The sequence below is a fragment of the Carcharhinus amblyrhynchos genome, unplaced genomic scaffold, assembly GCF_965287045.1.
Source record: "Carcharhinus amblyrhynchos unplaced genomic scaffold, sCarAmb.v2.hapA chromosome_275, whole genome shotgun sequence".
In the NCBI taxonomy this organism is placed as follows: domain Eukaryota; kingdom Metazoa; phylum Chordata; class Chondrichthyes; order Carcharhiniformes; family Carcharhinidae; genus Carcharhinus; species Carcharhinus amblyrhynchos.
The window spans coordinates 5,001-19,290 of record NW_027650015.1 but is presented as its reverse complement, the minus strand read 5'-3'; the positions used below and the strand labels follow the sequence as shown (position 1 = coordinate 19,290).

Genomic DNA, 14,290 nt, shown 5'->3' with positions numbered 1-14,290 from the left:
GTGTACCTACCCCACACACACGGGGACTGGCTGATGTCCAATAACAATCCTGGATCTCCCTCCCTCCCTAATAGCACTGTGGGTGTACCTACCCTACACACGCAGGGACTGACTGATGTCCAATAACAATCCCGGAACTCCCTCCCTAACAGCACTGTGGGTGTACCTACCCCACACACAGGGACTGACTGATGTCCAATAACAATCCCAGAACTCCCTCCCTAACAGCACTGTGGGTGTATCTACCCCACACACGGGGACTGACTGTTGTCCAATAACAATCCTGGATCTCCCTCCCTCCCTAACAGCACTGTGGGTGTACCTACCCCACACACAAGGGGACTGCAGTGGGTTCAAGATAGCGGCTCCCCCACCACCTTCTCGAGGGGCAGTTAGGGATGGGTGATGAACAGTAGACCTGAATGAATTCTTAAAAACTACAGTTGGACAGTAGTGACTAGAATTTGATCAAATTTGTTCAGAATAAAGACAAGGAGTATTTGGGTCAGATCGAAGAGGTTATTTGCCACTGTGCCACCTGGAGGAAGTCCAAGAGTGGAATTTTGCCGACTTCTGCTCCTAATCCTCGCTAAGAAATGGGATTAAAGTCGATATGTGCTCCCCCCCCCACCCACACACACCCCGGACATTCTCTCTTCCACCTTCTTCCGTCGGGGAAAAAGATACAAAAGTCTGAGGTCCCGTACCGACCGACTCAAGAACAGCTTCTTCCCTGCTGCCGTCAGACTTTTGAATGGACCCACCTCGCATTAAGCTGATCTTTCTCTACACCCTCGCTGTGACTGTAACACTACATTCTGCACCCTCTCCTTTCCTTCTCTATGAACGGTATGCTTTGTCTGTATAGCGCGCAAGAAACAATACTTTTCACTGTGTCCCAATACATGTGACAATAATAAATCAGATCAAGAGGGAGGGGAAGATGAGAATGAAATTTATTTCTTAGTGTCACAAGTAGGCTCATGTTAACAGGGGCCTCACGGTGGCACAGTGGGTTTACACCGCTGCCCCACAGCGCTGGGGACCCGGGTTCGATTCCCGGCTCAGCGCACAGTGGGTTAGCACTGCTGCCTCTCAGCGCCAGGGATCAGGGTTCGATTCCCGGCTCAGCGCACAGTGGGTTAGCACCTCTGCCTCACAGCGCCAGGGACCTGGGTTCGATTCCCGGCTCAGCGCACAGTGGGGTTAGCACTGCTGTCTCACAGCGCCGGGGTCCCGGGTTCGATTCCTGGCTCAGCGCACAGTGGGTTAGCACCGCTGTCCCACAGCGCCGGGGACCTGGGTTCGATTCCCAGCTCAGCGCACAGTGGGTTAGCACTGCTGCCTCACAGCACCAGGGTCCCGGGTTCGATTCCCAGCTCAGCGCACAGTGGGTTAGCACTGCTGCCTCACAGCGCCGGGGTCCCGGGTTCGATTCCCAGCTCAGTGCACGGCGGGTTAGCACTGCTGTCTCACAGCACCAGGGACCAGGGTTCGATTCCCGGCCTTGGGTCACCGTCTGTGCGGAGTTTGCGCATTCCCCCCGTGTCTGCATGGGTTTCCTCTGAAAGATGTGCTGGTTAGGGGTGCTAAATTCTCTCTCGGTGTTACCTGGCGAATGCGGGTTCTCATTGCGGTGGGAAGGTAAGTCTCACCTTGGTGACTAAGGAAATAATCTTTTAAGTTACCGTGAGAATGAGGGCCACGCCTGCAGAAGGTGCACAGCGTCCACTAGATGGTGCAGGTAGCTCTGTAGATAAGAGACCATACCCACAATTCTTAAATTCCCAAACCAACTTGCCTGTACCTGAAAAGTTTGTGCAAGGTAGCTTAGGGAGAGAGATTCCGACAAACAGAGCGGGACAAAAGAGAGAGAGAAAGGACCCTTCCTTGACTTTGCCAATCTGAGAGAGTATGGTGAACGTCTGGAAGGATAGACGGGCTAGCTGGAGAAGATAAGGAGGTGTCTCGGACACAGAGGAGGAGAGAGGGGTGGTGGGGGGGGTTGGTGGTGGGGAAACACCCACCCTATGGCCTCTGGAAATCACTTCCCTTCATAGCAAGGACAACACTTTGAAACCAGCAGGCGAGGCTCGGGGACAAGACAGGAGTTTACCTCCCGGGACGATGGTAAGTTGTGCTTTGGTCCCTGAAGACGGGTCGATCCCTGACTCAGGGAGAAGGGGAGGGAAAAGGAAAAAAAAAACCCCCCCCACTAAAATCGCTTACCTTGTGACTCAGGGACACAACTGCAAAACCAGGAAGAAGTTTCTGCAAAACTTTGATCGAAACAAGGGTCAGGAGTTGACAAAGTAATCTCAAATTTCGCTCCGCACTTTGTCTTTTGTCTGTGTGCGTTTTTTAAAAAAAATCAGATAACCTTTTTCATCCTTTTTCCATTATTGAGCCCCCACTTGTTGCCAATGGGTGTGAAGTTAACGCTCCTGTGGGGTTTGAACTCCCCATTTACCTCCCCCCACACTTTCTGCCAGCCCCCTTCCAATTCTCACAACTTGTGCACGTCTCGTAACTAATCCTGTGGCTGGTAAACTGGGATCCCACAAGAGTGTTCGTGTCTGAGGGAGGGTCAGGCCATTCTGCCCATCGGAGCCTGTCCCGTCCTTTGAGTCTCAACCCGCCAATATTTAGACACTAAGGGACAATTTAGCACAGCCAATCCACCCTAACCCGCACATCTTTGGACACTAAGGGGCAATTTTGCATGGCCAATCCCCCTAACCTACACATCTTTGGACACTAAGGGACAATTTAACATGGCCAATCCACCCTAACCTACACATCTTTGGACACTAAGGGACAATTTAGCACAGCCAACCCACCCTAACCTACACATCTTTGGACACTAAGGGGCAATTTAGCATGGCCAATCCACCCTAACCCGCACATCTTTGGACACTAAGGGGCAATTTTGCATGGCCAATCCCCCTAACCTACACATCTTTGGACACTAAGGGACAATTTAGCATGGCCAATCCACCCTAACCCACACATCTTTGGACACTAAGGGACAATTTAGCATGGCCAATCCACCCTAACCCACACATCTTTGGACACTAAGGGACAATTTAGCATGGCCAATCCACCCTAACCCACACATCTTTGGACACTAAGGGACAATTTAGCATGGCCAATCCACCCTAACCCACACATCTTTGGACACTAAGGGACAATTTAGCATGGCCAATCCACCCTAACCTACACATCTTTGGACACTAAGGGGCAATTTAGCACGGCCAATCCACCCTAACCTACACATCTTTGGACACTAAGGGACAATTTGGCACGGCCAATCCCCCTAACCTACACATCTTTTGGACTGTGGGAGGAAACCGGAGCACCCGGAGGAAACCCACGCAGACACGGGGAGAATGTGCAGGCTCCACACAGACAGTGACCCGAGCGGGGAATCGAACCCGGGTCCCTGTGGCTGTGAGGCAGCGGTGCTAACCCACTGTGCCACTGCCCATTCTTGGTTCCCACAGCCCAACGCAAATCCCCCTGGATCGGCCAATCGCCTCGAGCGTTACGACATTACGAGCCTTTCCTCCAATCCCCTCCCTGCCCCTCACCCGGAAACTCTGCCCCCTCCTCTCGGGATTAACCCCCTCGCTCCAGGGGAACGGCTGCTCCCGACCCACACCCCCCTCCCTACACCTTCCCCCCCACCCCCCAGCCATCATACTACACCCCTCAATCCGGGCCCCGCTCCCCCTGCCGGCCTCAGCCTTCTATACTCCGAGGCAGAGAACCCCAAATTCACTGAGGAACGGTGGGGGGAGCCCAGGGTGGGGGGCGGAGGGGGGGGGGGGGGGGGAGTCCGGAGAGGGGAGGGGGTGGAGACCTGAACCCCAGACGTATCAATTCCTTCCCCCATTTGTTCTCCTGCACGTGACTCCAGACACCCCCACACACTCTCTCTCTGTCTTTCTCTCTCTGTCTTTCTCTGTCTCTCTCTCTCTGTCTCTGTCTCTCTCTCTCTGTCTGTGTCTGTCTCTCTGTCTCTGTCTCTGTCTCTCTCTGTCTCTGTCTCTGTCTCTGTCTCTGTCTCTGTCTCTCTCTGTCTCTGTCTCTGTCTCTCTCTGTCTCTGTCTCTGTCTCTGTCTCTGTCTCTCTCTCTCTCTCTGTGTCTCTCTCTCTGTGTCTCTCTCTCTGTGTCTCTCTCTCTGTGTCTCTGTCTCTGTCTCTCTGTCTCTGTCTGTCTCTGTCTCAGAGAGAGAGACAGAGACAGAGACAGGCAGAGACAGAGAGACAGAGAGAGAGAGAGAGAGAGAGAGACAGAGACAGAGAGAGAGAGGGAGAGACAGACAGAGAGAGAGAGACAGTCTGTCTCTCCCTCTCTCTCTCTCTCTCTCTCTCTGTCTCTCTCTCTCTGTCTCTCTGTCTCTCTCTCTCTCTCTGTCTCTCTCTGTCTCTCTGTCTCTCTCTGTCTCTGTCTCTCTGTCTGTCTCTGTCTCTCTCTCTCTCTCTCTCTCTCTGAGTACACAGTCTGACCCAGAGCAGGGTGTGGACATTCCAGTGTGTGTCAGCACCCTCACACAGGCCCAGGGCAGAGAGCGCGCGCAATCTCGGTGTTGTAATCACCTCTCAAGATCGCCCCTGACATGTCCCGACTTTTCCCACAGTCAGAGCTTCGGAAGAACAGGAAAGACAGACTCGCATTCCTATAGCGCCTTCCTCATTCCCAGCACATTCCAATTCACTTCATAGCCAATAAAGGAGAGGTGGTAGTGGTGTGGTGTTGTCACTGAGCTACTTATCCAGGGTGCTCCCTCAGCACCGACCCTCCCCACAGTGCGGCGCTCCCTCAGCACCGACCCTCCCCACAGTGCGGGGCTCCCTCAGCACCGACCCTCCCCACAGTGCGGGGCTCCCTCAGCACCGACCCTCCCCACAGTGCGGCGCTCCCTCGGCACCGACCCTCCCCACAGTGCGGCGCTCCCTCGGCACCGACCCTCCCCACAGTGCGGCGCTCCCTCGGCACCGACCCTCCCCACAGTGCGGCGCTCCCTCGGCACCGACCCTCCCCACAGTGCGGCGCTCCCTCAGCACCGACCCTCCCCACAGTGCGGCGCTCCCTCGGCACCGACCCTCCCCACAGTGCGGCGCTCCCTCAGCACCGACCCTCCCCACAGTACGGCGCTCCCTCGGTACCGACCCTCCCCACAGTGCGGCGCTCCCTCGGCACCGACCCTCCCACAGTGCGGCGCTCCCTCAGCACCGACCCTCCCCACAGTACGGCGCTCCCTCGGTACCGACCCTCCCCACAGTGCGGCGCTCCCTCGGCACCGACCCTCCCGCAGTGCGGCGCTCCCTCGGCACCGACCCTCCCCACAGTGCGGCGCTCCCTCGGCACCGACCCTCCCCACAGTGCGGCGCTCCCTCAGCACCGACCCTCCCCACAGTGCGGCACAGACTCGAAGGTTCGAATGGCCTCTTGCTGCACTGTAGTGTGACGACTGAGGGATTTTCACCGTAACTTCATTGCGGAGTTAACGTAAACCGATTAAGAAATCAAATTCAATATCCTTATCCATCATTTCTCACCCCCGACCCCCCCCCCACCTCCGCCCTGCCCCCCACCCCGTACCCCTCCATCCCTTTAGACCCCAGAGCGACATCCAATCCCTTCCCCAAATCCCACCAGGTTTTGGCCTGGACTACTTTCGGTGGGAGGGAGTTCCCCACCCTCTGGGTGAGGAAATCTCCCCTCCCCTCAGTCCCTCGTCCTCAAACTCTGACCACTCCTCGCCGTGAGGGTCAGAGGTCAACGTGAGTGAAACGGGGGGATCGGGGAGACCCTGATGGGGGTGGGGGTGGGGGGGTAGCAGGGCTGGAGGGGCAGAATAGCCTCCCCACCCCTCCGGAGGAGGGCGCGGGTTCTACTCCAATGCAGGGCGTCGTGGCGAGGTTTGGTGATTGGTCCGTGTGTTCCCACAGGGCAGTAAGGAGCGTTACCATTGGCAGGCGCAGAACGTCAAGCAGAGTGGAGTGGACGACATGGTTCTCTTATCGAAGATCAGCGAGGAAGCCATCGTGGAGAATCTCCGCAAGCGCTACATGGACGATTACATCTTCGTATCCTTCGCCCGCCAACTCTGAGCTGGGCCGGGGGGGGTGGGAGTGGGGGGAGTGGGGGGGGTGCAAACGCACTGTCTCTGTATAACACTGGGGTACAGTACTGGTGGGGACGGGTCTGTCTCTGTGTAACACTGGGGTACAGTACTGGTGGGGACGGGTCTGTCTCTGTATAACACTGGGGTACAGTACTGGGGGGGACGGGTCTGTCACTGTATAACACTGGGGTACAGTACTGGTGGGGACGGGTCTGTCTCTGTATAACACTGGGGTACAGTACTGGGGGGGACGGGTCTGTCTCTGTATAACACTGGGGTACAGGGGGACGGGTCTGTCACTGTATAACACTGGGGTACAGTACTGGTGGGGACGGGTCTATCACTGTATAACACTGGGGTACAGTACTGGTGGGGACGGGTCTGTCGCTGTATAACACTGGGGTACAGTACTGGTGGGGACGGGTCTGTCTCTGTATAACACTGGGGTACAGGGGGACGGGTCTGTCACTGTATAACACTGGGGTACAGTACTGGTGGGGACGGGTCTGTCGCTGTATAACACTGGGGTACAGGGGGACGGGTCTGTCACTGTATAACACTGGGGTACAGTACTGGTGGGGACGGGTCTGTCGCTGTATAACACTGGGGTACAGGGGGACGGGTCTGTCTCTGTGTAACACTGGGGTACAGTACTGGTGGGGACGGGTCTGTCTCTGTATAACACTGGGGTACAGTACTGGTGGGGACGGGTCTGTCGCTGTATAACACTGGGGTACAGTACTGGTGGAGACGGGTCTGTCACTGTATAACACTGGGGTACAGTACTGGTGGGGACGGGTCTGTCTCTGTATAACACTGGGGTACAGTACTGGTGGAGACGGGTCTGTCACTGTATAACACTGGGGTACAGTACTGGTGGGGACGGGTCTGTCACTGTATAACACTGGGGTACAGTACTGGTGGGGACGGGTCTGTCACTGTATAACACTGGGGTACAGTACTGGTGGGGACGGGTCTGTCTCTGTATAACACTGGGGTACGGGGGGACGGGTCTGTCGCTGTATAACATTGGGGTACAGGGGGACGGGTCTGTCTCTGTATAACACTGGGGTACAGGGGGACGGGTCTGTCTCTGTATAACACTGGGGTACAGGGGGACGGGTCTGTCGCTGTATAACACTGGGGTACAGGGGGACGGGTCTGTCTCTGTATAACACTGGGGTACAGGGGGACGGGTCTGTCGCTGTATAACACTGGGGTACAGGGGGACGGGTCTGTCTCTGTATAACACTGGGGTACAGTACTGGTGGGGACGGGTCTGTCTCTGTATAACACTGGGGTACAGTACTGGTGGGGACGGGTCTGTCTCTGTATAACACTGGGGTACAGGGGGACGGGTCTGTCTCTGTATAACACTGGGGTACAGGGGGACGGGTCTGTCTCTGTATAACACTGGGGTACAGTACTGGTGGGGACGGGTCTGTCTCTGTATAACACTGGGGTACAGTACTGGTGGGGACGGGTCTGTCACTGTATAACACTGGGGTACAGTACTGGTGGGGACGGGTCTGTCGCTGTATAACACTGGGGTACAGTACTGGTGGGGACGGGTCTGTCGCTGTATAACAATGGGGTACAGTACTGGTGGGGACGGGTCTGTCGCTGTATAACACTGGGGTACAGGGGGACGGGTCTGTCGCTGTGTAACACTGGGGTACAGGGGGACGGGTCTGTCTCTGTGTGACACTGGGGTACAGGGGGACGGGTCAGTCGCTGTATAACACTGGGGTACAGGGGGACGGGTCTGTCTCTGTATAACACTGGCGTACAGGGGGACGGGTCTGTCGCTGTGTAACACTGGGGTACAGGGGGACGGGTCTGTCTCTGTGTAACACTGGGGTACAGTACTGGTGGGGACGGGTCTGTCTCTGTATAACACTGGGGTACAGTACTGGTGGGGACGGGTCTGTCTCTGTATAACACTGGGGTACAGGGGGACGGGTCTGTCGCTGTATAACACTGGGGTACAGTACTGGTGGGGACGGGTCTGTCTCTGTATAACACTGGGGTACAGTACTGGTGGGGACGGGTCTGTCGCTGTATAACACTGGGGTACAGGGGGATGGGTCTGTCACTGTATAACACTGGGGTACAGGGGGACGGGTCTGTCTCTGTATAACACTGGGGTACAGGGGGACGGGTCTGTCGCTGTATAACACTGGGGTACAGTACTGGTGGGGACGGGTCTGTCACTGTATAACACTGGGGTACAGGGGGACGGGTCTGTCACTGTATAACACTGGGGTACAGGGGGACGGGTCTGTCGCTGTATAACACTGGGGTACAGGGGGACGGGTCTGTCTCTGTATAACACTGGGGTACAGGGGGACGGGTCTGTCGCTGTATAACACTGGGGTACAGGGGGACGGGTCTGTCTCTGTATAACACTGGGGTACAGTACTGGTGGGGACGGGTCTGTCACTGTATAACACTGGGGTACAGGGGGACGGGTCTGTCGCTGTATAACACTGGGGTACAGTACTGGTGGGGACGGGTCTGTCTCTGTATAACACTGGGGTACAGGGGGACGGGTCTGTCGCTGTATAACACTGGGGTACAGTACTGGTGGGGACGGGTCTGTCTCTGTATAACACTGGGGTACAGTACTGGTGGGGACGGGTCTGTCTCTGTATAACACTGGGGTACAGTACTGGTGGGGACGGGTCTGTCGCTGTATAACACTGGGGTACAGGGGGTTGGGTCTGTCACTGTATAACACTGGGGTACAGGGGGACGGGTCTGTCGCTGTATAACACTGGGGTACAGGGGGACGGGTCTGTCGCTGTATAACACTGGGGTACAGTACTGGTGGGGACGGGTCTGTCACTGTATAACACTGGGGTACAGGGGGACGGGTCTGTCGCTGTATAACACTGGGGTACAGTACTGGTGGGGACGAGTCTGTCGCTGTATAACACTGGGGTACAGTACTGGTGGGGACGGGTCTGTCTCTGTATAACACTGGGGTACAGTACTGGTGGGGACGGGTCTGTCACTGTATAACACTGGGGTACAGGGGGACGGGTCTGTCTCTGTATAACACTGGGGTACAGGGGGACGGGTCTGTCTCTGTATAACACTGGGGTACAGGGGGACGGGTCTGTCTCTGTATAACACTGGGGTACAGGGGGACGGGTCTGTCTCTGTATAACACTGGGGTACAGTACTGGTGGGGACAGGTCTGTCTCTGTATAACACTGGGGTACAGGGGGACGGGTCTGTCACTGTGTAACACTGGGGTACAGGGGGACGGGTCTGTCGCTGTATAACACTGGGGTACAGTACTGGTGGGGATGGGTCTGTCACTGTATAACACTGGGGTACAGGGGGACGGGTCTGTCGCTGTATAACACTGGGGTACAGTACTGGTGGGGACGGGTCTGTCGCTGTATAACACTGGGGTACAGGGGGACGGGTCTGTCACTGTGTAACACTGGGGTACAGGGGGACGGGTCTGTCTCTGTGTGACACTGGGGTACAGGGGGACGGGTCTGTCGCTGTATAACACTGGGGTACAGGGGGACGGGTCTGTCTCTGTATAACACTGGGGTACAGTACTGGTGGGGACGGGTCTGTCTCTGTATAACACTGGGGTACAGTACTGGTGGGGACGGGTCTGTCACTGTATAACACTGGGGTACAGGGGGACGGGTCTGTCGCTGTATAACACTGGGGTACGGGGGGACGGGTCTGTCGCTGTATAACATTGGGGTACAGGGGGACGGGTCTGTCTCTGTATAACACTGGGGTACAGGGGGACGGGTCTGTCTCTGTATAACACTGGGGTACAGGGGGTCGGGTCTGTCGCTGTATAACACTGGGGTACAGGGGGACGGGTCTGTCTCTGTATAACACTGGGGTACAGGGGGACGGGCCTGTCGCTGTATAACACTGGGGTACAGGGGGACGGGTCTGTCTCTGTATAACACTGGGGTACAGTGCTGGTGGTGACGGGTCTGTCTCTGTATAACACTGGGGTACAGTACTGGTGGGGACGGGTCTGTCACTGTATAACAGTGGGGTACAGTACTGGTGGGGACGGGTCTGTCGCTGTATAACACTGGGGTACAGGGGGACGGGTCTGTCGCTGTGTAACACTGGGGTACAGGGGGACGGGTCTGTCTCTGTGTGACACTGGGGCACAGGGGGACGGGTCTGTCGCTGTATAACACTGGGGTACAGGGGGACGGGTCTGTCTCTGTATAACACTGGCGTACAGGGGGACGGGTCTGTCGCTGTGTAACACTGGGGTACAGGGGGACGGGTCTGTCTCTGTGTAACACTGGGGTACAGTACTGGTGGGGACGGGTCTGTCTCTGTGTAACACTGGGGTACAGTACTGGTGGGGACGGGTCTGTCTCTGTGTAACACTGGGGTACAGTACTGGTGGGGACGGGTCTGTCTCTGTATAACACTGGGGTACAGTACTGGTGGGGACCAGTCTGTCTCTGTATAACACTGGGGTACAGGGGGACGGGTCTGTCGCTGTATAACACTGGGGTACAGTACTGGTGGGGACGGGTCTGTCTCTGTATAACACTGGGGTACAGTACTGGTGGGGACGGGTCTGTCGCTGTATAACACTGGGGTACAGGGGGACGGGTCTGTCGCTGTATAACACTGGGGTACAGTACTGGTGGGGACGGGTCTGTCGCTGTATAACACTGGGGTACAGGGGGACGGGTCTGTCTCTGTATAACACTGGGGTACAGTACTGGTGGGGACGGGTCTGTCTCTGTATAACACTGGGGTACAGTACTGGTGGGGACGGGTCTGTCACTGTATAACACTGGGGTACAGGGGGACGGGTCTGTCACTGTATAACACTGGGGTACAGGGGGACGGGTCTGTCACTGTGTAACACTGGGGTACAGGGGGACGGGTCTGTCGCTGTATAACACTGGGGTACAGGGGGACGGGTCTGTCGCTGTATAACACTGGGGTACAGGGGGACAGGTCTGTCGCTGTATAACACTGGGGTACAGGGGGACGGGTCTGTTGCTGTATAACACTGGGGTACAGTACTGGTGGGGACGGGTCTGTCTCTGTATAACACTGGGGTACAGGGGGACGGGTCTGTCTCTGTATAACACTGGGGTACAGTACTGGTGGGGACGGGTCTGTCCCTGTATAACAATGGGGCACAGTACTGGTGGGGACGGGTCTGTCTCTGCATAACACTGGGGTACAGTACTGGTGGGGACGGGTCTGTCTCTGTATAACACTGGGGTACAGTACTGGTGGGGACGGGTCTGTCGCTGTATAACACTGGGGTACAGGGGGACGGGTCTGTCACTGTATAACACTGGGGTACAGGGGGATGGGTCTGTCACTGTATAACACTGGGGTACAGGGGGACGGGTCTGTCACTGTATAACACTGGGGTACAGGGGGACGGGTCTGTCGCTGTATAACACTGGGGTACAGGGGGATGGGTCTGTCGCTATATAACACTGGGGTACAGGGGGACGGGTCTGTCGCTGTATAACACTGGGGTACAGTACTGGTGGGGACGGGTCTGTCTCTGTATAACACTGGGGTACAGGGGGACGGGTCTGTCGCTGTATAACACTGGGGTACAGTACTGGTGGGGACGGGTCTGTCGCTGTATAACACTGGGGTACAGGGGGACGGGTCTGTCTCTGTATAACACTGGGGTACAGTACTGGTGGGGACGGGTCTGTCTCTGTATAACACTGGGGTACAGTACTGGTGGGGACGGGTCTGTCTCTGTATAACACTGGGGTACAGTACTGGTGGGGACGGGTCTGTCACTGTATAACACTGGGGTACAGGGGGATGGGTCTGTCACTGTATAACACTGGGGTACAGGGGGACGAGTCTGTCACTGTATAACACTGGGGTACAGTACTGGTGGGGACGGGTCTGTCACTGTATAACACTGGGGTACAGTACTGGTGGGGATGGGTCTGTCTCTGTATAACACTGGGGTACAGTACTGGTGGGGACGGGTCTGTCTCTGTATAACACTGGGGTACAGTACTGGTGGGGACGGGTCTGTCTCTGTATAACACTGGGGTACAGGGGGACGGGTCTGTCTGTGTATAACACTGGGGTACAGGGGGACGGGTCTGTCACTGTATAACACTGGGGTACAGGGGGACGGGTCTGTCTGTGTATAACACTGGGGTACAGGGGGACGGGTCTGTCGCTGTATAACACTGGGGTACAGGGGGACGGGTCTGTCACTGTATAACACTGGGGTACAGGGGGACGGGTCTGTCTCTGTATAACACTGGGGTACAGGGGGACGGGTCTGTCTCTGTATAACACTGGGGTACAGGGGGACGGGTCTGTCTGTGTATAACACTGGGGTACAGGGGGACGGGTCTGTCACTGTATAACACTGGGGTACTGGGGGACGGGTCTGTCTGTGTATAACACTGGGGTACAGGGGGACGGGTCTGTCGCTGTATAACACTGGGGTACAGGGGGACGGGTCTGTCACTGTATAACACTGGGGTACAGGGGGACGGGTCTGTCTCTGTATAACACTGGGGTACAGGGGGACGGGTCTGTCTCTGTATAACACTGGGGTACAGGGGGACGGGTCTGTCTGTGTATAACACTGGGGTACAGGGGGACGGGTCTGTCTGTGTATAACACTGGGGTACAGGGGGACGGGTCTGTCTGTGTATAACACTGGGGTACAGGGGGACGGGTCTGTCTGTGTATAACACTGGGGTACAGGGGGACGGGTCTGTCTGTGTATAACACTGGGGTACAGGAGGACGGGTCTCTCACTCTGTGACACACACTGGGGCTCTCTCCCGATTGGAAAGTTATTGCTAATCCCGTTATCGTATCTTTACTCCCGATACTCAGACTTACATTGGCCCTGTGCTCATCTCTGTGAATCCCTTCAAACAAATGCCGTACTTTACCGACCGAGAGGTGGAACTTTACCAGGGCGCAGTAAGCACGGTCGATTAGCCTGTGATAACGTCTTGTTTCCTGCCCAGTGTAACTGAGACTGGGTGGTATATTCGTCATACTTTCACAGGGCACGGGTGTCACTGGCTGGGTCAGTGTTTATTCCCCATCCCTAGTTGCCCCTTGGAGGGGCGGTTGAGAGTCGCCCCCATTGCTCCGTGTCTCTCTGGAGTCCCATGTAGGCCAGACCGGGGTAAGGACGGCAGATTTCCTTCCCTAAAGGGGAACCGGATGGGTTTTTCCGACATCGGGAGATTCTTAATTCCAGATATTCTTTCTATCAAATTCAAAATCTGCCGTAACCGAGGTATCCAGGCCTGCGTAACCGAGGTATCCGGGCCTGCGTAACCGAGGTATCTGGGCCTGCGTAACCGAGGTATCCGGGCCTGCGTAACCGAGGTATCCGGGCCTGCGTAACCGAGGTATCCGGGCCTGCGTAACCGAGGTATCCAGGCCTGCGTAACCGAGGTGTCCCGGGCCTGCGTAACCGAGGTGTCCCAGTCCTGCGTAACTGAGGTATCTGGGCCTGCGTAACCATGGATCAGGGTCTGCGTAACCGAGGTATCAGGGCCTGCGTAACCGAGGTATCAGGGCCTGCGTAACCGAGGTATCAGGGCCTCTGTAAGCGAGGTGTCCAGGCCTGAGTAATAGAGGTGTCCCAGGCCTGTGGAACTGACGTCTCCGGGCCTGTGTAACGGGAGTCTCCCTGTCTGTAACGGGAGTCTCCCTGTCTGTAACGGGAGTCTCCCTGTCTGTAACGGGATTTTCCCTGTTTATTTCCAGGCTCAGTACGAGAACCCCCCCATATCTACGCTCTGGCTGACAACATGTATCGCAACATGATCATCGATGGTGAGATACCAATGTGTCATCATCAGGTACGGCCAACCTCACTCCCTATACCTCACTCTACCTCACTCCCTACCTCACTCCCTACCTCACTCCCTACCTCACTCCTACCTCACTCACTCATTCCTTCCCCCACTCCTTCCCTCCCTCCCTCACTCCCTACCTCACTCACTCACTCCCTACCTCACTCCTACCTCACTCACTCACTCCCTCCCTACCTCACTCCCTCACTCACTCCCTCACTCACTCACTCACTCACTCACTCACTCACTCCTCCCTCCCTCCCTCCCTCCCTCCCTCCCTCACTCACTCACTCACTCACTCACTCACTC

The 14,290-nt window shown here is 56.3% G+C and overlaps 1 protein-coding gene across 1 annotated transcript in view; it reads left to right on the top strand.

Annotated features, from left to right (window-relative positions):
- Window positions 1-2,020: 2,020 nt before the first annotated feature.
- The window catches only part of LOC145338974 (unconventional myosin-If-like), a gene marked incomplete at its 3' end in the record, with an annotated part of 17,224 nt that continues 4,954 nt past the window's right edge, over window positions 2,021-14,290 (top strand). Inside the window, exons 1-4 of the mRNA XM_080183386.1 lie at window positions 2,021-2,130; window positions 5,959-6,096; window positions 13,002-13,091; window positions 13,893-13,987. Coding sequence (XP_080039512.1) covers window positions 13,959-13,987 — 29 coding nt within the window. The remainder of the gene's footprint in view (window positions 2,131-5,958; window positions 6,097-13,001; window positions 13,092-13,892; window positions 13,988-14,290) is intronic.